The sequence below is a fragment of the Octodon degus genome, unplaced genomic scaffold (assembly GCF_000260255.1).
Source record: "Octodon degus isolate 3935 unplaced genomic scaffold, OctDeg1.0 scaffold00043, whole genome shotgun sequence".
Classification (NCBI taxonomy): domain Eukaryota; kingdom Metazoa; phylum Chordata; class Mammalia; order Rodentia; family Octodontidae; genus Octodon; species Octodon degus.
The window spans coordinates 6,249,010-6,273,067 of NW_004524619.1; the positions used below are offsets into that span (position 1 = coordinate 6,249,010).

General features: G+C 45.8%; 2 protein-coding genes across 4 annotated transcripts in view; one reads left to right on the forward strand and one right to left on the reverse strand.

The window, feature by feature from the left end:
- The window catches only part of Arhgef3 (Rho guanine nucleotide exchange factor 3), a 300,793-nt gene that overhangs the window by 212,314 nt on the left and 64,421 nt on the right, over window positions 1-24,058 (forward strand). The window lies entirely within an intron of this gene.
- On the reverse strand, window positions 20,653-21,910 carry LOC101572131 (cytosolic acyl coenzyme A thioester hydrolase-like). Its single transcript, XM_004631625.3, has one exon. It carries the CDS (start codon window positions 21,891-21,893, stop codon window positions 20,769-20,771), a length of 1,125 nt encoding a protein of 374 aa, XP_004631682.1. The 5' UTR covers window positions 21,894-21,910; the 3' UTR covers window positions 20,653-20,768.

Sequence of the window (24,058 nt, forward strand, 5' to 3'; positions counted from 1 at the left end):
TCACCGCTCAAGCCAGGAGGGCAGGTTAGATGTGCTGAATAAACACATCATCATTTCATGGAAAGCAGGCTTTTAGGTGTAACGAGTTGCGGTGATTGTAAATGTAAACATCTCTATTTCCCCATGGTGAGTTTGCTTTTAAACCCAGGCTCAGGTGAGACAGTACATGGGCTAAGGAACATTGAGCCCGAGAAGAAGCTTTTAAGAAGATTGGGTGCGTTTCATCTTTAATAAAAATAGAAAGGCAGTTCTGTCAGTTCTAGGAATAAACCTGATAACTTGGTAGACATTTCCTTTTGGTTTTAAGGTCCACCATCTTAGATGTTGTCAGGATCAGGCCTAACTTGAGTGGTGGTTTGTATCCCCTTAGTGTCTGGGTGGTTGTCAAAGTTTGCAGCTTAGCCTGGGTTTGGTGGTGCTCATCTGTAATCCCAACATTCAGGAGGCTGAGGCAGGAGGATTACCTCTAGTTTTGAGGTCAGCCTGGGCTACCTAGTGAGTTCAAGTCCAGCCTGAGCTATAAGGTGAGATTCCTTCTTAAAAAAAAAAGTTTGTAGCACCTAGGCCAGATGCCAGAATAGTTGAGTGTTGCTGTGGATCTCTAAGCAGTATCCTTGGCCAGTGCCCTTGCATGGCCTGGGCATAATGCCATCCACCTCGAAATAACAGGATTTTCTGAGTCTACCTCTAGCTAGTGTTTCACTTGAAACCCCAGCCATGTTATAAGGTTAACATAAAGTACCCATTATTCTCCCCACCTTATGATCGAGAGCTCTGAAGAAAGATGCCTTGCAGAAATACACAAGAGTATAAACAGCGGCAGCCAAGCTCTTAACCCCAGATTTCCTGATGGATTTAGTCCAGCATTCAGTACTGGGATCCATTAAAAAGGGGGGAAGACAGAGCTTAAAAACATATAAAATATTTTGAATCATTATCATTTAAATATATAACCCTGAGTGCATATAATTGAGACGGTACCTTTTAAGCTTTAGCTAAAAGGCAAGGTGAACTGTATGTTCTTGTCACAATGTGTGGCTCATCTGTCAACACACGTATTTGACAATTGTACACACCTGGGGCTGTACTGCTTAAATGCCAGCTAGAGATCTAAAGGGTTCCTGCCACCCAATAATTTATACTTTTCTTGGGATTGGTGTCATATGCTGTTGAATTGTCGGTACACCAGTAGCCCAGGAAAAGGTAGGATCTACAGGTTATGGTCACTGGGGCTTGTCATCATTCTGTGGCTTGTTCAGTTGGAAAAATATTTTGTGGGTGTGGAATTATAGGATGCACCTGACCAGGCCTGTTAAAATATTTGACTTTACACATGCTGTCTTTTAAGGCTATTCAGGGCAGTGACCCTGGATTAAGATGCACCCCCCTCCCCCCAGTCATCCCTACCTGTAGTGCTATGGCCTTGGCCAAGCCACTGAGCCTCCACTCCTCAGCTTTTGCAGTGGTAAAATGGACAGGATACCAGTTCTACCTCCTAGGACCATAGTGAAGCTCAAAGATGATTCCTCTGCAACGCCTAGCGTAGTGCCTGGCATATAGAAAGTCTCCAGAAAATATCATCACCGTGCTGGGTGTGGTGGTGCATGCCTTTAATCCCAGCGCTCTGAAGGCTGAGGCAGGAGAATCACAGGTTTGAGCCCAGCCTTAGCAATTTTGTGAAACTCTTTAAAATAAATAAAGGCTAGGATGTAGCTCAATGCAAAGCCCTGGTCTCAATAACCAGGACCAAAACCAAATAAATTTAAAAAAAAAATCATTAAAACCTCCACATAAAATCATCTGTGCAATGGTTTTAAGAAGCAGCACAATCAATTTTGTTTTATACATCAGTTCATTAGGGGCTTTACTAAGTATTTTAACTTTTTTTTTTTTTTTCCCGGAACCCGGGATTGAACTCAGGCTTTTATGCTTGCCAGGCAAGCACTTATTCTACTGAACTATCTCCCCGGCCCTAAGTACTTTAATCTTTATCACAGTGATCCTATGATGTTGTTATTCTCTGTCCCTTCGGTAAGAAACTGAGGCTCCAAGTAGTGATTGAGCTACTAGGTGGAGAAGTCAAGACTCACAACCCAGTCTGACTCTGAAATCTATTTTGTCAACCATATCACATTACCTCAAAGTGACTCAGTCACTGGTGTCAGCACATAACACACGAAGGATGAACCCCTGCCTGAGCCCACTGCTGGACCATCAAAGGTCCGTCTTCCCCTGGTGCTAGGGTAGGGCATCCCATCATTAGCCACAGGTTTTTTGTTTTTGTTTTTTTTTTAATATTTATTTTTATTTATTACATTTATTTATTGTGTGTGTGTGTGGCCAGCTCAGCCCACCAGGGGGCGGGGCTGGCTGGCATGTGGTGCTGGGGATCGAACCGCGGTCCCTGTGCTTTGCCAAGCTTGTTTCAAGTAGGTGCTTTAGACCACTGAGCCATCTCTCCAGCCCTTGTTTTTGTTTTTGAGGCAAGGTCTCACTATGCAGTCTAGGCTGGTCTTGAACTTGCTGGTGTAGGCTAGGCTGGATTTGAACTCACAGTGACCCTCCAGCCTGAGCCTCCAGTGTGCTGGGATTACAGTTGTGCTGTACCACATCTGGCTACTTGGTGGTTCCTACAGCCCATTTCATAGAAAGGCTGTGACCTACAGGAATGAGGTTTGTGGGCTCCTATTTGAGAAGGTTTTGGTAATTTCCGTTTTGTGTTTCTCAAGCCCAGGGAACTGATCTTCAGCAGAATTCTGCTTGCTCAGCTCTGTGGAGGTGACACTGTTAGTTCTTCTGTTACTCATTTTGCTTATCTATAAGAACCACCAGCCTACCATGTAAACCAATAACTGGAAAGTCTGGCTACCATCCGGGTATTTGCATAATGTCCCATTTAAAAAAAAAAAATCCTTGTGATTGCCACTGAAATCCTGAAACAGTACCACTGTTTTCATGACTGCTGAATGAAAATAAGTTATTGGCCATACCTTAATTTTGCAAGGCCTGATGTAGTGTAGTCATTAGTGGCGTGTGTCTGGAAAGGCTGCTTTGTGTGCAGCGTATGTGGGTGGTTATCTTGCATAATCTGCCAGCATTGGTGATAGGTATAGGTCACATACAAAATAGAGAAATTGGTTTGATCATGTTGCTGTTTATTATTGTTGTGTCTGTTTATTTTTTTTATTATTTTTGTATTTTAGGGAAGGGTCTACAAGTTGTTCAGGGTCTCACTACTAGATCGGATTCATAGTGATCCGCCTCTTTACAGCCACCTAAGAGCTGGGATTACAGGCATGCGCCACCATGCCCAGTCTCAATTACCATCTCTGTGTGCCTTTGGTGCAGGGCCAGCACAGCAGGCCCGGTGATTGAACCCCTGGCCCCTGCACCTGCTTGCAGGTGCTTTAATCCAATGAGCTATTTGGCCGGCCCTTGTGTCCTTTTAGAGTCAGGAATGTAGGCCAGTGGTTTCTAATGCCTGCCTATCTTTCTCTTTCATTCTTTTTTCTAACTAACTTGACATCAGTTACTACCTTAAAAGAGATTATATCTGCAGTTAATCAGAAAAGACTTGGGGACTTGCTACTGCTGGGAAATGAGTGGTTCTTTCTAAGTCTAGAAGTTCTCGTGCCAAGAGCTTTTGTTTGGGCCATTGTGTCCGTTTGTGAGAAGGCAGCCCTAATCATTAGTAAGCTTCAAATAATTGGAGCTGAACCAGAACCCTTAACGGTAAACCTCCTCACCCCAGCCCTGTCTCTTAAGATGAGGAGGAAAGGAATAAAAAAACAGCCCACCCCCAAGGATTTATGAAACAAACAAAACTAGCCTTCGGGAAATGACCCAGCGTCCTTGTAATAGAGTACAGTACCTTGGAGTGGGCAAGGTCTGTTGAAAACAGTATCCCTGTTCTTATCCACCTACTAGATCCCTGCTTAAAACTTCCAGAGAGCAGAGAGCTGGCAACCTCCTTAGGCCGTATACTCTCTTTCTTTAGTATGGGTCATGAGAAAATCCTTTCTTCGTGGTAACGCTGCTTTATGGAGCTGTATATTGTATAGCAATACTTTCTCCTCTGTCAGCCCCTAAATATTTGAAAATAGCTGTCTCCCATCTCTCCCACTCTGCATGCTGTACTCGCACTTCCCCCAGCCCAGGTGCTTTCCTTCTGCTGTCTGCATGATCCCGGTTCCTGGAACTCTGTACGTGCATAGCCATGTCTCATTCTCTTATTTCTTCTGAATGTGCATAGTGTGCCTGGAAATGAATAGTACTGATCCTCCCAAAGACACAGGGATGCTCTGTCAACACACAAGATTTCTGTGATGTTTAAAGTGCTTTCTTAGACAAGATAAGGAAACTAATACATTGGGAAATGTTTTTCAATTAAGATACCAGCACTGGGCCTGGTAGCGCATACCTGTTATCCTAGCACCTGGGAGGCTGAAACAGGGTTATCACTGTGAGCTCAAGGCCAGTTTGAGCTACAGCCTGAACTTCATAGTGAGACTTTATCTCAAAAAAAGCCAACATAAAATAAAGAGAACATACTACAGATTAATATCTTTGTCACCTCATGTATACATTTATTTTTCTTTTATTTTCTTTGGCACCTCATGTATACAGATATAAAAAGTATCCTGTGATCTCTAGGGACAAATAGGCAAAAGACAGTAATAGGCTCTTCACATAGAAGGGACCAAAGAAGTAATGAATATTTAAAGTGTTCATTTTAATAGGATTTATAGTAAAGGAAAAAAGAAACAGTAAGATGCTAATTCATACTTAATTATTTTTCCCCATAATTTTATTGAGAAACAAATAGCAATGAGACAGTTTCAAATCAAATTGGTAGGACAGTTTCAATAATTAATACATTGCATACATTCTTCCTAGTGGTTAATTGCTGTACAAGATGTGGACGTGATATCCTATTTACAAACACTATTAGAACGAATCCCTCTATTCATTAAGAGAATGTAACTATATATCTATCCTAACCACTTTGAATACACAGATACAAAATGGACATTCATCTGTATCCCCTTTTTTTGTTAAGTTCCATTATTTGAATATTATAGGTGTGTAAACTCAGCAAAATATTCTAAAAGAGTCCAGTAGCCCATAATAGTATTGAGTCTTCCACTTGACTGGCAATGTCAGAAATTGTTGACCTGAGTCCCCTACAGCTCAACATAACAGCATGGCTTTACTTCTTATACTTCATTTTTATACTTTTCTGCTGGGTGGTTATGATCAAGATAAGCAAGACCTATGCAACAAGAGTTGTAGCTTTTGGGTCTGATAAGGTCAGTCAAATCCCCTAAGGATTTATCCTGAGACCCTGTACCTTAGCTTGTATAGATCCTTTGTCATTGTCAGCCATGTGGATGAGTCACAGCCATTGCTTGGCCAATGTGCTTTCTGTGAAAGCCTGAGATGTTTTCTCTCCTTGTGACTCTCCTTAGGCACACTCTACATCATCGATCACTTTCCTCTTTGTCCTCATAATCTCCTTGATCAGAAAATTTGGGACACTACTGAGTTACATGAAGTTACAGTACAAGATCTCATATGTCCTGTAATTCATACTTAATTAATAGTAGTTATTTTATGAATATAATAGAAATGATGCAAACATAGCTAAAAAATAGTGCACTTCTTGGTGCATATTCAAAGATGAAAAATTTTCCAGTCTTTGACCCAGTATTCCAGCTTGTCTTGGTTATTTTTCTCAATGCTGAGACAAAATACCTCACTCCCAAAGTTAAAGGAGGAAAAGTTTATTTAGCTCACCATTTACAGAAGTATCAGGCCATAGCTGGCTGGCCCCAAGGCAGGCTGGCATGGCAGAGGGGCATCACAGTGGAGAAACGGTTCATGGTGGGCAGAAGGCAGCAAAGTAGTGAGGAAGCAGCAAGCAACCGCAGTCAGCCCTCCTCCTGCCCCTATTTCTACCCAGGCTGCCTGCACTCACACCCAGGGAGGGCCTTCCCACTATCCTCCACTCCTAGCACTATGTCAAACCAGTCAGTGGGCTGATTTAGCGAGCACACACCCTTGAGCCCAGCATCATACACTAATCCAACCACCTGGGAAAAACCCCACCTGTGACCACACGAGACTTTAGGGGGACATTAGATATCAGCCGTAACAGCTCAGGGGTGAGAAAAACTGTGTCCAGGTTGTTCATATGACATTACTTGTAGTAGTGTTTATGCTTTATAAGTGTGTATTTTATAGGTTTGAGAGCACCTGTATACTCTTGGACTCACCTAAATATAATTATTTTCATTTTAAAGATGAGGGGACCAAGTGTCAGAGAGCTCTAGCGATCGGCCCAGGATCACCCAACTGGAAATTAGCCATAACAGCTCAGGGGTGAGAAAAACTCATCATAGTGACATAGCTGGGACTTTAAGCCCAGTTATCTGAATATAGCCTAGCAGCATCCTTTCCTACTTAGTTACTTGGTTTTTTGAGACGGGGTCTCACTTTATAGTGCAGGCTGGTCTCAAACTCACTTTGTAGCCCAGGTTAGCCTCACACTCCTGGGGATCCCCCTCCTTCAGCCTCCCAAGTACTGGGATTACAGGTGTGTGTACCTTGCTTTTTCCTACTTATTTATAATAGCTTGAAAACCAACAGCTTTTCTATCCAGCAGAAAACTTCCATGTACCATGACTTCTGACACAGGGACTGGTAGCAGCATCATTTGCAGTAATTAGCAACTAGCAAACAGATATCCTAGTATCCCTGGGAAGAGGAACAATAATTGAAAAATATAAACATGCCCATTTATACCTTTTGTATGCCTAGTGGGATATAGAAAAGTGGAGGAAGGGATACTGCAATCGGAGCACCACTCCCCTTTAGTGTGTTCACTGAGTAACAGTATTCAGCGCAATGCCGCCTATGCTCAGATTTCACATGCGTTAGCTTCTTTGAACCTAGCCCCAGCAGAGGGAGGTGGGTAAGGCAAGGACTGTCCTCCCCATCAGCTGAGATTCGGAAAGGTTAGGAGGCAGAGCAAAATGAAGGAACCTTCTGCGCCCAACCTTAGTCTCTTTGCCAACCATGGTGTTGACTTAAGCTGGTCCTGCTCCTGCGTGGGGTCTGTCGTAAGTGGCTGTGTCTGTTTGGGGGGTGTTCAGAGTGAACCCTGAACGTTAGCGAGAACATTGCACGGAGTGACTTCACCATCAGGCCTTGCCCTTAGCCTGCACGCCATAAGAGCCACCTGCAAGCAAAGTCTTGCTTTGTATTTGCTGAGAGATGATTGGTAGAGTAAATAAAAGGTCACAGAGAATGGATAGACACACACTTCTTGAAGTTTGCAGCTATCTTGTTTGCCGAAGAGATGAGCTAGGCAAAATACAACACTTCCCGAAGGTGGTTTCATAGTAACCACCAGAAGTAAATCATACTGAGAGTCCACGTGAGAAGCTCGCAAATATACAATGATAAATTCTGCACTTAGCTCTGGTCACAAGTTGTCAGGGCGAGAAGTCTGGAGTGTTCCTGGAAAAGGAAGCCACAGAAGGAAGAAAGGAACTGCCCGTGGGTAGTAGGAGAAGGACAGAGTCGGGGCTGATGGCCAAGGGGGCTGGGTCATAACGCTTCTCCCTGGCTGCTTTCTGCCTGAAGAGCAAGGCCGTGCAGGCTCCCTTCTTACGTGTACTATCTTATATTGACATAGTGACATTTCATAACTCCTGGTGACGAAGGCGCATCGAGAGCAATCCCAGGCAAATATAGAAAAGATAGCCAAAGGTCACTGATGGCTTTTTTTTTCCCCCTAGTGCTAGGGGTTGAATCCAGGTCTTCCCACGTGCGAAGCACATGCTGTACCACTGAGCTACAGCCCTACTCAGTTTCCCCACCCCCACGCACACCCCGCAGCCTCTCACGCGGCTGGCAAGGGCTTCATCTCTGAGCTGCCTCCCAAGCCAAGCAGCCAATTCTTAATTGTTGACTCCGCACAGGTCGGGGAGAGGTGGGTGGTTCATCAGGACCCTTTAAAAAATCTGGGCAGTCTTGATTCATTTTCACAAACCTTGTTGGCCATCCTAATTGCTAAATGGTGACTTTTTTGGGTGCTTCGGGGTGTGATTTTGCAAAAGGGGATGGAAACCACCGTGCACAAAGGAAATAAACTGTCAAAAAGGAAAAAACTGACAGTGGCTGAAGTGTAAGCCACATAGACAGGGTGAAGTGTTGCCTCCTTCCGCCTCAGCTTTTTTGATGGTGACTGATCTGAGAACTTAGAACATCTGAATCTTGTACTTGCTGAATGCTCTAGGCCCAGGTGCTAAGGGGCTGGGAGACAGCACTTGATGTTGACATCAGTGCCAAGGAGCAGGAGCTAGCCTTGGAGGCCCTGGACTGTGGCATTTATTTCTAAGCTGAGGTTTAGAAGAACGCACACACACATACTAGCTCAGAGATAGGCCACAAATGGGCTCAGCTTTTTAGCCCTTGCTTTGGAATGAAAAGCTGGATTAAGTTATTATTTCCCAGAATGTGAAATTCACCACTTGTGTGTGAAACACAAAATTTTGAATCACTTTTCTTTGTCAGTCCTCTTCTTATCCACCTGATTAGGCCAAGTCTTTGTTTGTGAGTCTTTGGCTCTGTCACTTGCTAATTTTCTTTCTTAAAGTTCAGGCCTCAAGCTTGGAAGCTCCAGGCAGGCCAGAATATCTAACAAGAGCTTAACAGGGTTCATTTGTCAAAGTCAGTCTCTGTTGGAGGTGGTTGATAATATTTTTCCATTGAAGGTAGGGATACAGATCATTTCTGTAAGTTGACAGAAGTACCAAATGAATAATTTAAAGAGGCATTTTGTACTCAGCTCTGGTGATTTGTACATATGGCAAAAAAAAATAATAATAATTATGTTGGTACCTAGCATTTGGAGACTACACTAGGTATGTGGTGAGTGCTTTTTGTGGGAGTTGCCGTATGGCAGTAAGTTCCCATAGTTGGACCCCATCACTTGTAAACTGAACTTGAAATTTGTACAATGAACATAGGATCCAGATCTCAAATATTAAGACCTTTAAGTAGATTAAAAGTGATTTTAATGTGTTAGAACAAATGATTCTAGATTACATGTTAGCCAAGAGAAAAAGTAAAACTAGATTTCTGTCTTAAGAATATTAATTTTTTTTTTCTTTTCTTTTTTTTTTTTATTGGTGGAACCGGGGATTGAACACAAACCCTTGCGCTTGCCAGGGAAGCGCTTATTCTACTGAGCCATCTCCCCAGCCCCTATTTTTTCTTTTCAAAGGATCACTGGTCCAAAGTTCCAGCTAAAATCATTTCTCCCACACTCTTCCCCTTCTCCTTGCTTGACAAGGAGGGGAGATTTGGCCAGATGGAATTTCAATTTGGGCCAGAGTATAGTGCACAGGAACTTGGCACTGGGGGTCAGACTGAGCTGAGTTCAAATCCCTGCCTGGTTTTGGTGCGCTAGGTAGACCTTGAACCAGGTGGATTCCCTAAGTCCCAGTTCCCCATCTGTAACATGAGAATTTCTAAGGAGATCAGGTAGATAGAGCAGGATAGAGGAAGGCTTCCCAGCACCAGGGCTCAGTAGGTCATTTGCTATGGCAGCAGCATCTAGTTTGAATGTAAATCCATTGAGTAGAAGCAGTGGTTCAAGGGTTCTGCTCCCTTTGTAGGAAATAACCACTTAGTTTCCCAGAAATGGGAATTGGCACCGGTTGGACATTATATATTTTTAACAAAGATGTTCCAAGTGTGTTGCCAAGCTTGGCATTCATTCCTACAGGTAGAATTTTTAAACATTGACTGTGGTTTTATAGGTGTTCCCAGAGGGAGTTTCTTCTTCTTCTTCATCTTTTTTTTTTTTTTTTTTTTTTTTGCAGAACCGGGATTGAACTCAGGCCCTTGCACTTGCCAGGCAAGTGCTTATTTTTCTGAGCCATCTCCCCAGCACCCCTAGAGGGAGTTTCTAGCTTCTTTGCTAGAGGGCAACTCCTCCCATGACACCCATCAGCTGAGCTCCTTAGCCAGGTGCCAGCCACAGGCACAGACCTGAGGCAAGCATTTGGGTTAGGTTGCTTCACACCTTATTCATTAGCAAGGCCCTTTAATTATAAAGAGGTGTTAGAGCTGTGGAGAGCTGCTTTGTGGCAGCCTTGGGGTGATCCACCTTCCTCCACTGTGCTTTGACCATGACACACTGCATCGCCAAAGTACAGAGCCAAGTCATCATGGACTGAACCTCCGAAACCAGGAGCCAGATAAACCTTTCCTTATTGAAAAAGAAAAGTGGGGAAATAGTGTGATGGATACTAGCTGGTGAATGGTTGGATCTCTAAAAAATATGCTCTTCACTTGACAGTAATAGCATTGAGATCTAATTGTACACATTATTACTTCCCCATTGAAAGAACAAAAGGTATGCTTTCTGCCCTCAAGGAAATTATACTTCAGCTTGATCAAGTTGTTAGCAAAACTCACAGGTGGTGCCTATCAGCCCCTGAAAAGAGGTGGGAAGCAGCTTGGGGGATTGGGGAGCTTGGGGGGCTGGGTGGTATGAGAAGATAGCCATCCAGTGAAGCCTGGATGCTGGATGCCATTCAGCAGTCTCCAGATGTGCCCTTCGGGGCAGGGACACTTGAGCAGGACTCTGAGTCCCTGACTGGGCTCCCTGAGCTGTTGACAGAGGAGCTAAGTATGCCAGAGAGAAGGCTTCAGTGCTGAATAGCAGTTTCTACTTTTCCACTTCCCATCTTAGTCTCCAGCTCCCTTCTGTTTAGTTTTTGTTTCCTTCCAGGCTCCTACCTGGTTACTAAGGGTACGGTGGCCTTGTTGAGCAGCACCCTTGGGCTCAGTCCTGGGTGTGTGACCTTGGGGATGTTCTTAATCACTCTGAGTCTCAGTTGCCAGCTTTGTGCTTTTTGGTTTTGTTTTGTAGAGGGTCTCACTGTATTAAGTCAGGCTGTCTTTGAACTGGCTGTGTAGCCCAGGGTGGCCTCAAGCTCATGGTGATCCTCCTGCCTCAGCCTCTTGAGTGTTGGGATTATAGGTGTACACTAGCATGCCTCAGTCAGTTGCCTGCTTTGTGAATGGTACTAATTTAAGAAAAGTCAAGGGAAGAAAGCTCAGCCTGGCACAAAGGTGCCCTCTGTACCGCTATTATGTCATGATGAGAGGGAATGGTATGCCTTGGCAAGCCAGTGTGGGGTGGTAGAGAAGGCCTGTGAGTAGGTAGTTTTGAATTCAAATTTTGGCACTGCCCTTTAATTCCTGGGTATGACCTGTGGCCTGTCGTTTCACTGTCCAGAGGGATAGCCACTTCCTCCTCTGTGAAGGGGGGGGGTGCTGCTGCTGTGTGGAATGGATGAGAGTGATGTGTTGGGATCTGACCAGGGACAGCCGTGGCTGGTGCCATGGCTTTTGGTGCCCTCTTCTCCCTCCTTAGGGGTCCCTGTTCTTACGTAGGGCTCCAGAGTCAGAAGAGTCATGCCTGGGTCAGTCTTGGGACGACCTCTCTATTTCTAGAAAAATGCTGGCTCTGTGAGTACCCCAGGGCCCGGGCAGCAAGCAGTTTATGTATAGCAGTTCACTGAGACTTTGCAAACTCAGGAGCGCCCCTTCCCAGCTGCTAAATGTTGGGCAGAAGGAAGAGGAGCCTGGCCCCTAAATGAGCCTTCACTCAGTCCACCACCATCACAGCCACCTGGAGTACTCAGGAACCTTCACCAGGGACACTTTTGCCAGGTGAAAGACCCTATAGTCTTGTGGTGCCTAATATAGATTGTCTACTTGTTTGGTTTGACAGGTACCTAGGAGATAATCTACCACACATCTGGGTATGTTTGGATGGTCCATGCTTGACCTGGGAATTTTTCTGATCCCTGGCCTCTTCTTGTGCTTTTGACATTATATGTATAGTTTAGGCTGACCTTGAACTGACTAGGTAGCCTAGGCTAGCCTGGAATTCCTGGTGATCCTCCTGCCTCAGCTTCCCCAGTGCTGGAATTACCAATTTGTGACATCACACCTATGATCCTCCTGCCTTAGCCTTGGAGTGCTGGGATCACAGGTGTGTGCCACCACACCCAGCTTTTTTTTTCTTCCCTAACAATGAGTTGAGTATCTTTTCTCCTTTATGCCCTTCCATCATGGCGTTTCTGCCTGGGAGCCAGCCAGCCATAGACTGAAAAATCTCTGAACCAATGAGCTAAATTAAACCTTCTCTTCATTTTATTTATTTTATATTTATTTTATTTATTTATTTTTTTTGCGGAACCAGGGATTGAACTCAGACAACCAGGGATTGCCTTGCGCTTGCCAGGCAAGCTCTTATTCTACTGAGCCATCTCCCCGGCCCCTATTTTATTTTATTTTATTTATTTATTTATTTATTTATTTAGCAGAACCAGGGATTGAACTCAGGTCCTTGCTCTTGCCAGGGAAGCACTTATTCTGCCGAGCCATCTCCCCGGCCCTTTCTCTTCTATAAGTTGTGGGAATCAGCGATTGTCTTAGCAGTAAGAAAGCTGACCAGTATGCCTCCCTTCTATTAACAGCCCTTGCTGGCAAACTCACAACTTTGCCCTTTTCTGCCCTTGATGTCCTTTGCCTGGGGAATTAACATTTTCAACCAAACTGGCCTTGTTTCTTCTGGAATCCTCTATTGGCACCCCATACCTGAGACCCCCCAGTGGCTAAGCCAAATCATACATTTGTGCTTCTGTGGTAAGTGCACTGCCGTAGTCTAGCTATTTTCCTGATTATCACTTTGTAATTGAAATGCGCTGCAAATGATGTGGGCAGCCGAGCTGGGCCCCTGAGCCCCTGGCCTTCTTTGTCATGTGATACCTTTTCTCTCCTATTCGTAGGCTTCTGAATTTTAATCAGCAGTAGATAATGATACATCTGGCTGCATATTAATGGCTGAGAATGAGAAATAACACTAATGCCTGTTTCATAGATGCACATATGCAGCATGGTGAGCTAGTGTTGCCGTGAGCTGCTGGAAAAAATTTGTTGTTACGATTTTAATTCCTGTTGTTAAAAATGTGCTACAGAATGAAAATTGTCTCAATAAGTAAAGTTGGTCTTGTGCTCTGCTTGAATCTGCACAAACTCATCCTAAGAAATAATGTTTTGAAGCTACTCACCTGCTCTTTTGAGAGGAGGGGACAATAGCAGGACTATAGAAGACCTTGGAGGTCCCCACTCACAATGTCCTGACCAGCAGGCTCTGTGCTTTATTTTTCTGCACACCATTTCCCAGTGGGTGGCATGATGTCAGCTGAACACCCAAACCAGGAAAGCTTAGATTTATTAAAAAAAATTGTGTCCTCCATTCAGTCAATCCCATTGGTTGTTTGCTAGTCTTTTCTGTTTCAAATAATCAGGTTTGGGTGTGTTCTGTTCACAGTGAGGAGCAGAATGTTCTGAAACACCCAAGTGCCATGTTCCCAGGTTCTCAGTGTGGGCATGTGCTGAGGACACACGGGGGCCAGCCTCTGAAGGCATGATTGGTGTAGGAAGGACAGCTGGGGATTACCAGCAAGCGCTGCTAACGGAGCGCTGCAGTGTGTGTCTCGCAGGAGGTCACACCCTTCAAGGCTTGTCAGCTCAAAATCATTGTTCTTGTCAAAAACAGAAATTCACTGGGCAGCAGAAGAGCCCATCTTCTCCTGCAGACCTGGTGCCTTTGCTCAGCTGTCCCCGTCATCACATCCTGGGTTTCACCCAGGAGGGGAACACAGGGACGACGGTCTCAGCCTCACTTCACTCAGATGGCAGACCTGACTTCAGGTCAGTTGAGCCCTCCTCAGGTGTATTCCCAGGTACAGCCAGAGCAGCTGTCATTTCTGTGGGACTTAGAGACTGAAATCTGTACATTCTTTTTTTTTTTTTTTTTAGAACAGTTTCAATAATTAACACATTGCATACATTCTTGCTAGTGTACATTCTTTTTCATTTCTGTATTTCTTTTTCCTTTTCTGGGAAGCTAAGATAGTGCTGAGCAGTAAAAGATGACAGGTTCTGTTTGGTCCTTTCTGGCAGCCAAAGGCAGCATACTGTTCTTTTTTTTTTTTTGCGGTACCAGGGATTGAACTCAGGACCTTGTGCTTGCCAGGCAAGCGCTTACTCTACTGAGCTATCTCCCTGGCCCAGCATACTGTTCTTGGGGAACATTTCGCCTGGTACATCTGGCAGGATCATATGCCTACAGTGCCTGTCATTGCCTAATTCTAGGTAGTGTTGGGGCCTGGTGGAGTAGCTTTTCCGGCCCATAATTCAGCAGTGTGTATCTAGGGAGGTGGGCTTTCATGTGGACCCCAAGACCCAGCTAGTGACTCGGGTCCTTATTTTCCTCTCCTCTATTATAGCCTTGAATCTACCAAACCCCTCCCAGCTTTGTTCTGTCCAGCCAGAGCTTGACTAAACAGTTGATAAAGCGACAGGAAGACAGGAATGTGCAATCACAATACATGCTCTCGTGGCAGTCTCAGTGGCCCAAGTGTGAGCAAATATGATTGTGGCAAGTCACTTGGGAAACCTAAGGCAAAATCCAGTGTTGGGGGGAAGGGGCTTGGGCAGGAGAGCAGGCTGGGAGAAGTGCCTCTTGCTGGCCATGAGAAATAAGGACAATACTGTGGTATTTGTAGGGGACTTCCTGTGAGGCAGGCTTGTGGGGAGCACATTACACATCTGATCTCATGCGCTCTACCCCAGAAACACTGAGGAGGTAGAAGAGTCATCTCAGCCTTACAGTGAAGGGAACCAAGCCTGAACTGCTTACATAGGGCACTTGGTCACAGGGTACTTGGTCTTGGGCCAGAAGGGGTGCCTCCTTAGAGCCTCTGCAAAAAATTGACACATTCTTTGGACCACAGTGGTACGAATGTTGTTGCCTGTGTAGAGGCTTCCCATTCATTCCAAGCCCTGAACACATGCAAAGTATATCTTCTAAGTACTCTTGAGAGCTGTACATACCAGCTTCTTGAAGCCGAAGTGGAGGTGAGTCCCCAGTGGCACCTTCTTCTGTCCAGCCCCAGCTCAAGGGAAAGCCAGGATGTCCCTCTGACTGAAACAAAGGAAGAGCTTGTATCACACCCACAGGTTTCTAAGAAGGGAGTAGGAAGCCACAGGGGACTCTAGAGCCACAGAGACCTCGCTTGGGGTCCGGTGGCCATGACCCTGCCACCGCTGCCACCCACCCACAGGTGCCTTGTGGGCATGATCCAAGCAGGACTTTCCAGCTGCTGGACCACCTCCCAGACCCGAGGATGGGTGCGACCTGGTAGGCGCATTACTTATGTGGCAGTCATTTTTGTTTTGTTTTTTGGGACAGGTTCTCACTATGCAGTTGAGGCCAGCCTTGACTTCTGGGCAGCCCAGGCTGGCATGGAAGTCATGACAGTCCTCCTAGCTCAGCCTCCTAGGTCCTAGGATTATAGGTGGGTACTATGAAGCCTGGCTTATGTGGCATTCTCTCCCCCCCCCCCACAACCAGGGATTAAACTCAGGTCCTTGTGCTTGCCAGGGAAGCGCTTACTCTACTGAGCCATCTCCTTGGCCTTGTGTGGCATTCTTGTCCAAATGCAAAACATCTTCTGGGCCCAAGGTTGGCCTTCCTGTGGGGGATAGAGAGGTACAGCTCTACTGGCAGCTTTCCTGCTTTTCTTGGAGGTCAAGATCTTTAACTGGCTCATTCCTGAACATCTGACCCTTTCTGCCTTGTCAGAGCAAGGATGTGCTTGATGTTCAGAAGGCAGATTTGGAGCCAGGGACCACAGAGAGACCTAAATATTTGGCTTCCCCTTTCTCTGAATGTCTCTCACGTTGTGTCTGGGCAGGACAGAGATGAGCTTCAAGCACTAGGGGCTGGCGTTTGCTAAAAGGAACTTAGCCGGGGCGTAGGTGTGGGTTTCTGCTGCCCAGGGTTAAGTAATAGTGACATTCTGTGTAAGAGAACTTGAACATGGTTTTCTGCTAATCTCCAATATTTTAGGGCTATTTATCAGAAGTGTTTAATCTTGGGCCAATTTAACCAGTAGCAGACTAATAAAATAACACATTTGGGCTCGCTGCCAGGACAAATGTTGACTTACCCTTATAATGTTGACTAAAACGAATGACTTTGAAAGTAATTGAAGAGTGAAACCTTAGCCAAAACTGCAGTCTGAGACAGTGGTTCTGTTTTATTTTACTGGCACTAGTCTGCTGCCTGTTGTAGTGCTCAGAGAGTCCCGTATATTGCTGAATTGTTTCCCCAGGTTTTTTTTTTTTCCCCCAACTCATAAACCTTCATTCAGCCAAAATGGAAATTCCGCATGGCAGGCAAATAGGACAGATAGCTTTTCAATGTGGGGGTCAAACTCAATGGTAATGAGAATAAAAGCAAGAATTGGCTGGAAGTTGTCCCTCAGAAGGAAAAGTGGGGTGCAGTGAACATCATAGCAGCCTTTTTAGAATTTGTACTGAAATTATTTATTCAGGGTATACTGGATGGAATCCATCTGTCATTCCCCTGACTTCTTTTTTAATTTTTTTTTTTTTTTAATTTTGTCTTTTTGAGACAGAGTCTCACTCTGCAGTTCAGGCTGGCATTCAGCTCACTTTGTAGCTCAGGCTGGTCACTCAGCGATCCTCCTGTCTCAGCCTCCCGAGTGCTGGGATTACAGGCATGCACCACCGTGCCCCACTCACTCACTTCCTTCATTTTGCTATTATTCAGTTTAGTCCTACCTGAGAGGGCTGTAATGCTTTGCCAGTGTCTTGTTTTGTACTTGAAGACGGCCTGCAAAACAGGAAGCCAGGAAGCCCACAGAGACTGTCATAAGGGATGAGGTCCTTCTATCCCTGTTGCTTTATTTCACTGCGCTGCATAGAAGGCTGGGGGGTGGGGCAGGGCGGGGTCGTGGTCTCAGCAGCCTGCACTGTGCAGGCTCCCCAGCCTGTCCTCGGGTCTCTCCCTGAACCAACAAACAAAGGCACCGCGAAAAGCACTTCTGTGGATGTTGAGTTGGCCCTCCGTGCTGACTGACTCAGGCAGGGAGAGCTTGATATATGGGGAATGAATCATTTCTCCAACTTCAGTTAATTTGGGGGGGTGTTTTGTTTTCAGTTCTGTTTTGTTTCAGAGCTGGAGAGAGAACCTAGGAAGGGCCTCGTGCGTGCTGCTGAGCACAGGCTGTAGCCCAGAGCTGCACCTCCAGCCCGGCAGGTTCTGTCCCACGGTCCCAAGAGCCGCTGGTTGAGCTTGCAACCTCGCCTGCGAGGTCCCGACATTGCCATCGTCTGTTCTTGAGCACTTTCACGGGCCACAGCTGGAGAAATGAGAGCTCCGCCAGCCCGCAGTAGCCTTTCGGCAGCGTGGCCATGAGACTGAATACAACCAGGAGCTCCCAGGATTTTTTTTCCTTTTTTTAAAATCCAGGTTCTCCTTGTTCCCTTATTAGCAAAAACAAAACAAACATTGGCTATTCTTTTTTAAAAGAAGGATATTGTAGCGTTTCCCTCCTAGCACCTGATACAGAAGAGAGAGTTGGGCCACTTCATCAAAGAGGAAATCAAATCTCCTTTGAGGGCCTCGTGCCAGGCTGCAGGCTGCCAAGATCACAGCTGGCAAAAACAAACACGAGGGTGTGGACTTCGCGTCTGAGTGAGTCACAGGGGCACAGAATTAGGGGTCCTCTGGGATCATGCTTGGTGGTTCGTCACAGTCCACAAAGCTTGTCGTCCCGTGTTGAAGCACTCATAAGCTCTGTCAGAGGAAAATGATGGAGTGATGACTTTGAAAGCCTTTTGCTCACCCTGTGGGTTAAAAACCAGTGATTCTGACCTCAGTGGCTGAATGAATGGGACCAGCTTTCCATTGGAACTTGGGCCTCTCTTTGCTTTTCATCTTCTGGGTAACACATGACACCAGGTTCCTGAACACTGTGCCAGGGGAAAGAGAGCAGAGAAAAAAAGGTTCAATGGAAATTTTGGAATTAGAAACAGTTATCTCATTATTTCCCTGTTTCCCTCCCCCAAAAAAACACAATAGAGTTGCTTGTGAGTTCCAAGGAGCGCCCATTCCCGCAGCCACGGCCCTAGTCTTCTCGCCCGAAGCCCGTCACTGCAGCCAGCGTCTGTCCTGCCTCTGCGCATGTCTGCCTAGCTCGTCTGCTGACTGCCTAACCTGCCCCCTTCCTTGGCAGCTGTGGGCAGTGCTGGCTCTGGAGCATTCTGTCTGGATCTACTGGGTTTTCCCTGTACAGAGAGGAGACACTCTCTTCATGAGTGACAACTGTGTACTTCAGAGATGCCCATTTTGTAGGTACTTGGCAAATGCTCCCTGAGTTTGTTGTAAAAGGATACACACACACCTGTGACTCCAGTCCTGCGGGGAGCTGAGGCAGGAGGCTTGAAACTTTGAGTCCAGCCTGGGCAACGTCATGAGTTAGCAAGACCTTGCTTCAAAATAAAAAATGAACAAGGGCTGGGAAGGTGGCTTGGGCAAAGGCCCCAGGTTCAGTCCTCAGTGCCAAAAAAGAAAAGGATACCTGTAGTTACAAAGGATCTCCAGGATATGTATTATGGACAGAGATGACAGTAGTAACTTAATAGTGAAGAAAACCTAGAGCACCACGCGTGGTAGCTTCCCGGGGTTGCTCTAACACGTACACAAGCCAAGTGGCTCAAAGCAACACAGATGTAGGGTCTTGTAGTTCTGCAAGCTAGAAATCTGAAATCAAGGTGTGAGCGTAGCCACGCTCTTGAAGCCTACGGAGAAATCCTTCCTCTCGCTTCCTAGTTTCTGGTTTTTGCTGGCAATCCTTGGTATTCTTTAGTTCATAGATACTTGAGTTCCGTGGTCCCTTCTCTGTCAGCACATGACCAACTTCACCCTTCATGATTCTGTGCAACCCTCCCTTTTTCTTTTTCTTTTTTTTGGGTGTGTGTGTGTGTGTGTGTGTGTGTGTGTGTGTTGTTTTAGGTGTTTTCTTTGTTTTGTTTTGTTTTGTTTTTGGCATAGTCTTGAATTCAGTGTACAGCCCAACCTGACCTGAAACCTGTGGCTGTCTTCCTGCCTCAGCCTCCTGAGTACTAGGATTACAGGCGTCACCACACTTGGCTTCTCTCCCTCTCTGCCTTCCATTCAGAAAATTGCACCAAGCTATATCCTGAGTGACTCTACCCCCCCTTTGTTGTTGACACAGTCTTGCTAAATTGATAAATTACTCAGGTTGGACTTGAATTTACCATCCTTCTGCCTCAGCCTCTTGGAGTGCTGGGATTATAGGCATATGCCACCATGCATGGCTAGTTTCTCCCTTTTTTTTTTTTGGAGGGCCCCCCCCATGCCTTAAGGGTAGGTCTGGTTTGGCTTGAGGATGAGGGGACCAAACCACAGCATCCTGAGCCTGACTGCTTTGTTTTAGCAGGCCCTTAAACACCTGAGCTAATGGGCGGGCCCCCTAATTTCCCCTTTCTATAAGGACAGCATAAAAGGACTTAGGGCTAACGCTAATCCAACATGCCCCATTTTTTTAAGTCCACGAAGGTCACACTCACAGGTGAAGCACAGAGCTTGCACATACCTTTTTGTGGAGATAGAATTCATCCATGACGTCACTCAAACCACATGTCAAGGTTAACATCACCTGTACTATGACAGAGTAACATCTTGTTCCCACGGTGGGGTGTTCTGAGAAAGGCCCATCCTTCAGTTACGTTCTTGCCAACGAATGCAACTTGAATCTAGTCAGGAGAACATGACAGACAAATCTGCTTTGAGAGGCGTTTTGCAAAATAAGTGATTGAGGGCCACGGAGCTAGCTCAGTGGCATAAGTGCATGCCTGGCAAGTGCAAGGTCCTGAGTTCAATCCCCGGTACTATCAAAAAAAAAAAAAAATCTATTGGACAGGCTAAACAAAATAAGTGATTGATATTCTCAACAGTGTGAATTAGAGAGAGACAGTATTTTTCTGTAAGATCCTTAAAGACAAGCTGAGGGGCAGGGGAGATGGCTCAGTAGAATAAGCGCTTGCCTGGCAAGCACAAGAGCCTGAGTTCAATCCCTGGTTCCACCAAAAAAAAAAAAAAAAAAAAAAAAGACAAGCTGAATGAATTGTCACAAATTAGATGAAACTCTAGAGAGGACAATGAAATATAAGGTGATATTCCAAATTTGGTCCTAGAACTAAATGCCATTAATGGGACACCTGATGAAATATCAGGTGCAAAGTATTTTATTACTGTTATTATTTTAGTGTATTTGGTTGTTGCAGGATCTCACTATACAAGCTCAGACTCATGGTGATCCTCCTGCTTTCAGCCTCCCAGTGCTGGAATCACTACGTGTGGGCTCTGTGGCCAGCTCAGCCTGCCCAGGTGGCAGGGCTGGGCAGCATCTGATGCCAGGGGTCGAACGGTGGTCCCTGCATTTGCCTTAGCAGGCACTTTATTTTTTTATTTATTTATTTTTTTTTCCAGCTGAAGAGCAGCTTTATTAGTGCTGGATTTGTGACACACCTTACATGGGTCCCCAGGGCACCTCCGGCGTCCGGGACAATACTGTGTAGCATTTATACTAGAAGGGTATAAATAAAGCTTTGGTGCACAGGTGTTCAGGACAGGGTGCAGGCTAACACTGTCACATGGGGACTTCACACAACACCAGCTCAAAGTGTGCGGTGGGGATTTGGCCAGGGGGTGACTAAGTGACAGGATGTGGGGCTGTCACCGCAGTTGCTCAGGCCCCACTGGTGCAGGGGGGCATCTAGGGCTGAGGCTCTGCCTGGCCCTGCCGCTTTGCCTTCATCTGTAGGTATCGCCCCTTGCCTTCCTCGAAGCGCTTCTTCTCGTCCTCCGTCTCGGGCACAAGCTGTGGCACGGGCAGTGGTCTGCCCTCCTGGCTCAGCGACACATAGGTGAAAAAGGCACTGGCGGCCCGGTAGCGTTTCTGCGAGCTGCCCACCACTGGGTCCGCATCCACCAGCACCTCGATCTCCATGGACTTGTTGCTCGTGAAGGTCATGCGGCCCGAGATGGTAATGACACAGCCTTTTCGGATCTTATCGTGAAAATTTATGGCATCCACAGAAGCCGTGACGATGTTGGTCTTGCAGTGGCGTGCAGCCACGATCCCAGCCACCTCGTCCATGAGCTTCATGGTGACACCTCCATGCACGAAGCCATGCAGGGTGCAGTCCGAGGGCCCCACTAGGTGGATCAGGCTCGACTGGCTGTAGCTCACAGTGTTGGGCTCTGGGTTCAGGACAGGCTGTACGACGTCCCCGTTCCTCCACTTGGTCCCCATGCGCTCCAGTTTCTGGGCTTCGTACCGCTTCCGGCCCTCCTCCTCCTGCTCCTGCCGGGAATACACCACAGGAGGCACCTCGAGGACTTTGTCCACATTCTTCAGTGACAGGGGCACGTACCACAGGGTGGCCTTGTTAGTCAGCTTTTTGGCACCTGTGAGGATGTTTTCGGACATCACGTTGACCTGGACTTCCACAGAGTGTTTGGAGGTGTAAGTGATCTCTGCACTGACGTGAGCCACCTCGCCGATGCACATGGGTGACAGGAAGTCGGTGCGCTCGACCCGGGCCAGGGCAGCCACACAGCGCTCCCCGCGCTGGCTGTTGCAGTGCCGGGTGCTGATGATGGCCCCGGCCTCCTCAATCATCTTCAGGATGGTGCCGCCGTGCACGTTGCCTGCCACATTAGCGTCGTCAGGCCGCATGATCCGGCAGATCTGGATAGCCGACGGCGTCTCGGTGACGGAGCCCGACATGCTGGCGGCAGACGCGGCGGTGGAGGCTGCGGCGGCCCCGGCTGGAGAGAGCGGCACGCAGGTGTCCAGCGGGCCCGGCGCGGAATGAATGAGCCCGGGCGGCGCCATGGAGGGGGAGGGCCTTAGCAGGCACTTTATTCTGCTGAGCTAGCTCACCAGCCCTGTAAAGTATTTTAAATATTAGAATATTTTAAAAATACTTTTCTAGTATTTTTAAAAATTATTGTGCATGTGCAGTACATTCAATGCAGGTGAACTGGAACAAATAGAAGCGTATTAGGGAAAAAAAAAGTATATTAGTCCTTGGCTGAAAAGTAGCTCACAAAACTATTTTTTCATTTTGTAGGTTGCCTCTTTACCTTGTTGGAGGTTTTCTTTGCTGTGCAGAAGCTTTTTTAAAAAATTTATTTAATATTTTTGTTTTCCAATCAGCTTTTATTGGTATACTTTGGATATACTTAATGAGCATATTCATCATAGAGAATTTTATCTCTGCGTGATATAACTTGTTTCTTTTTCCCCATTCCCCGACTCTCCCTTCAGCCTTCCTTCCCTCCACATTTACAAAAGCTGTGTTTCCGTGTTTTTCTTTTTTTCTTTCCCCCTCCTCCCTCCCTTGTTTCCTTCCCTATTTGAACATTTTCTTCCTGTTTCACGATATCTATTATACATTTTGATCTTTATTTACACTTTTGATCTCTCACACCAGAAAAACAATGTGGTATTTACATGTGTGTCTGATTTTTTTTTTTTTTTTTGGTGGAACTGGGGATTGAACTCAGGCCCTTGCACTTGCCAAGGAAGTGCCTATTCTGAGCCATCTCTCCGGCCATGTGTCTGATTTATTTCACTGAAGAGCATGATTTCAGTGCATCTGTTTACCTAGAAATGTCCCAAGCTTATCCTTCTTCATGGCAGAGTAGTACTTCACTGCAATTTTTAAAAAATCCACATCTTTGGGGCCGAGGAGATGGCTCTGTAGAATAAATGCTTCCCTGGCAAGTGCAAAGGTCTGAGTTCAATCCCTGGTTCCATCAAAAAAAAAAAAAAAAAAAAGCCACATCTTTATTCATTCACCAGTTGGACTATTTCCAAGATTCAGCTATTACATACTATGCTGCTGCAAACCATCACTGTGGTATGATGTTTTTCATTTTTTTTTTTTAATGTACGTATTTGGTAGAGGGTCTCACTATGCAGCTTGGACTTGTAGTAATCCTCCTGTTTTCAGCCTCCCCAGCGCTGGGATTACAGGCATGTGCCACTACGCCTGGACTCAGTTGCAGGCTCAGTATACCTTGGGGGTAGGGCTGGCATGGCATGGGGAGCTGGGGATTGAACCCTGGTCCCTGTGCTTGCAAAGCAGATGCTTAATTCACTGAGCTATCTCGCTGGCCTGATGTTTTTAATTCTTTCATAAAGATGCCAAGAAGGGGAATAACTGAGTCAAATGGAACCTCTAGTCCTAATGTTTTGAGGAATTTCTGTAGGATATATAAGCTTTTAAATTTGTTGTGATCCCTTTTGTGGATTCTTGATGTTAATTCTTGGGCGGCTGGGGTTCTGTTCAGAAAATCCATGCCTGTGTCTATATCTTAGAGAAACTTTTTTTTTTTTTTTAGAGAAACTTTTGACTATTTTATTTTCTAGCAGATTGTTTCTGTTCTAATATTTAGATCTGTGTTTCATTTCTTTCTTTTTCTTTTTCTTTTCTTTTTTTTTTTTTCTTTTTTTTTTTTTTTGCAGTCCCGGGGGTTGAACTCAGGCCCTTGCACTTGCCAGGCAAGCGCTTATTCTACTGAGCCACCTCCCCAGCCCTGTGTTCCATTTCTATTTTATTTAGTGTGTTAGGAGAGAGAGGGGTCTAGCTTCAGTCTTTGGCATGTGGATGACCAGTTTGCCCAGCACCATTGTGGAAGAGGCTGTCTTTCCTCCAGCAGAAGTATTTGGCCCCTTTGCCAAAAATCAGGTAGCCAAGTGTGCCTGGAGCTGTTTCGACATCCTCTGTTCTGTCCTATAGATTCACAAATCTGGTTTTTGCCGATGCCATGCTGTTGTTATCACTGTATTTTTATAGTATAATTTGAAATTTGGGATTGTGATGACTCTGGCTTCGCCTTTATTGCCCTGAACTCCTTTTTCAGCATACTGTAGTTTTCTTTTTCTTTTTTTTTTTTTATTTAGAGAATACTTTATTAGTTTCTGTAATCAAACCCACGTAGATAAGACCTTACATATTTAATACAGTGCGTTACCCCTGTACAAATGGAAAA

What these genes read in the sequence shown, in the direction of transcription:
- LOC101572131 (XM_004631625.3), bottom strand. Translation starts at nt 21,893, where the DNA reads ATGGCGCCGCCCGGGCTCATTCATTCCGCGCCGGGCCCGCTGGACACC.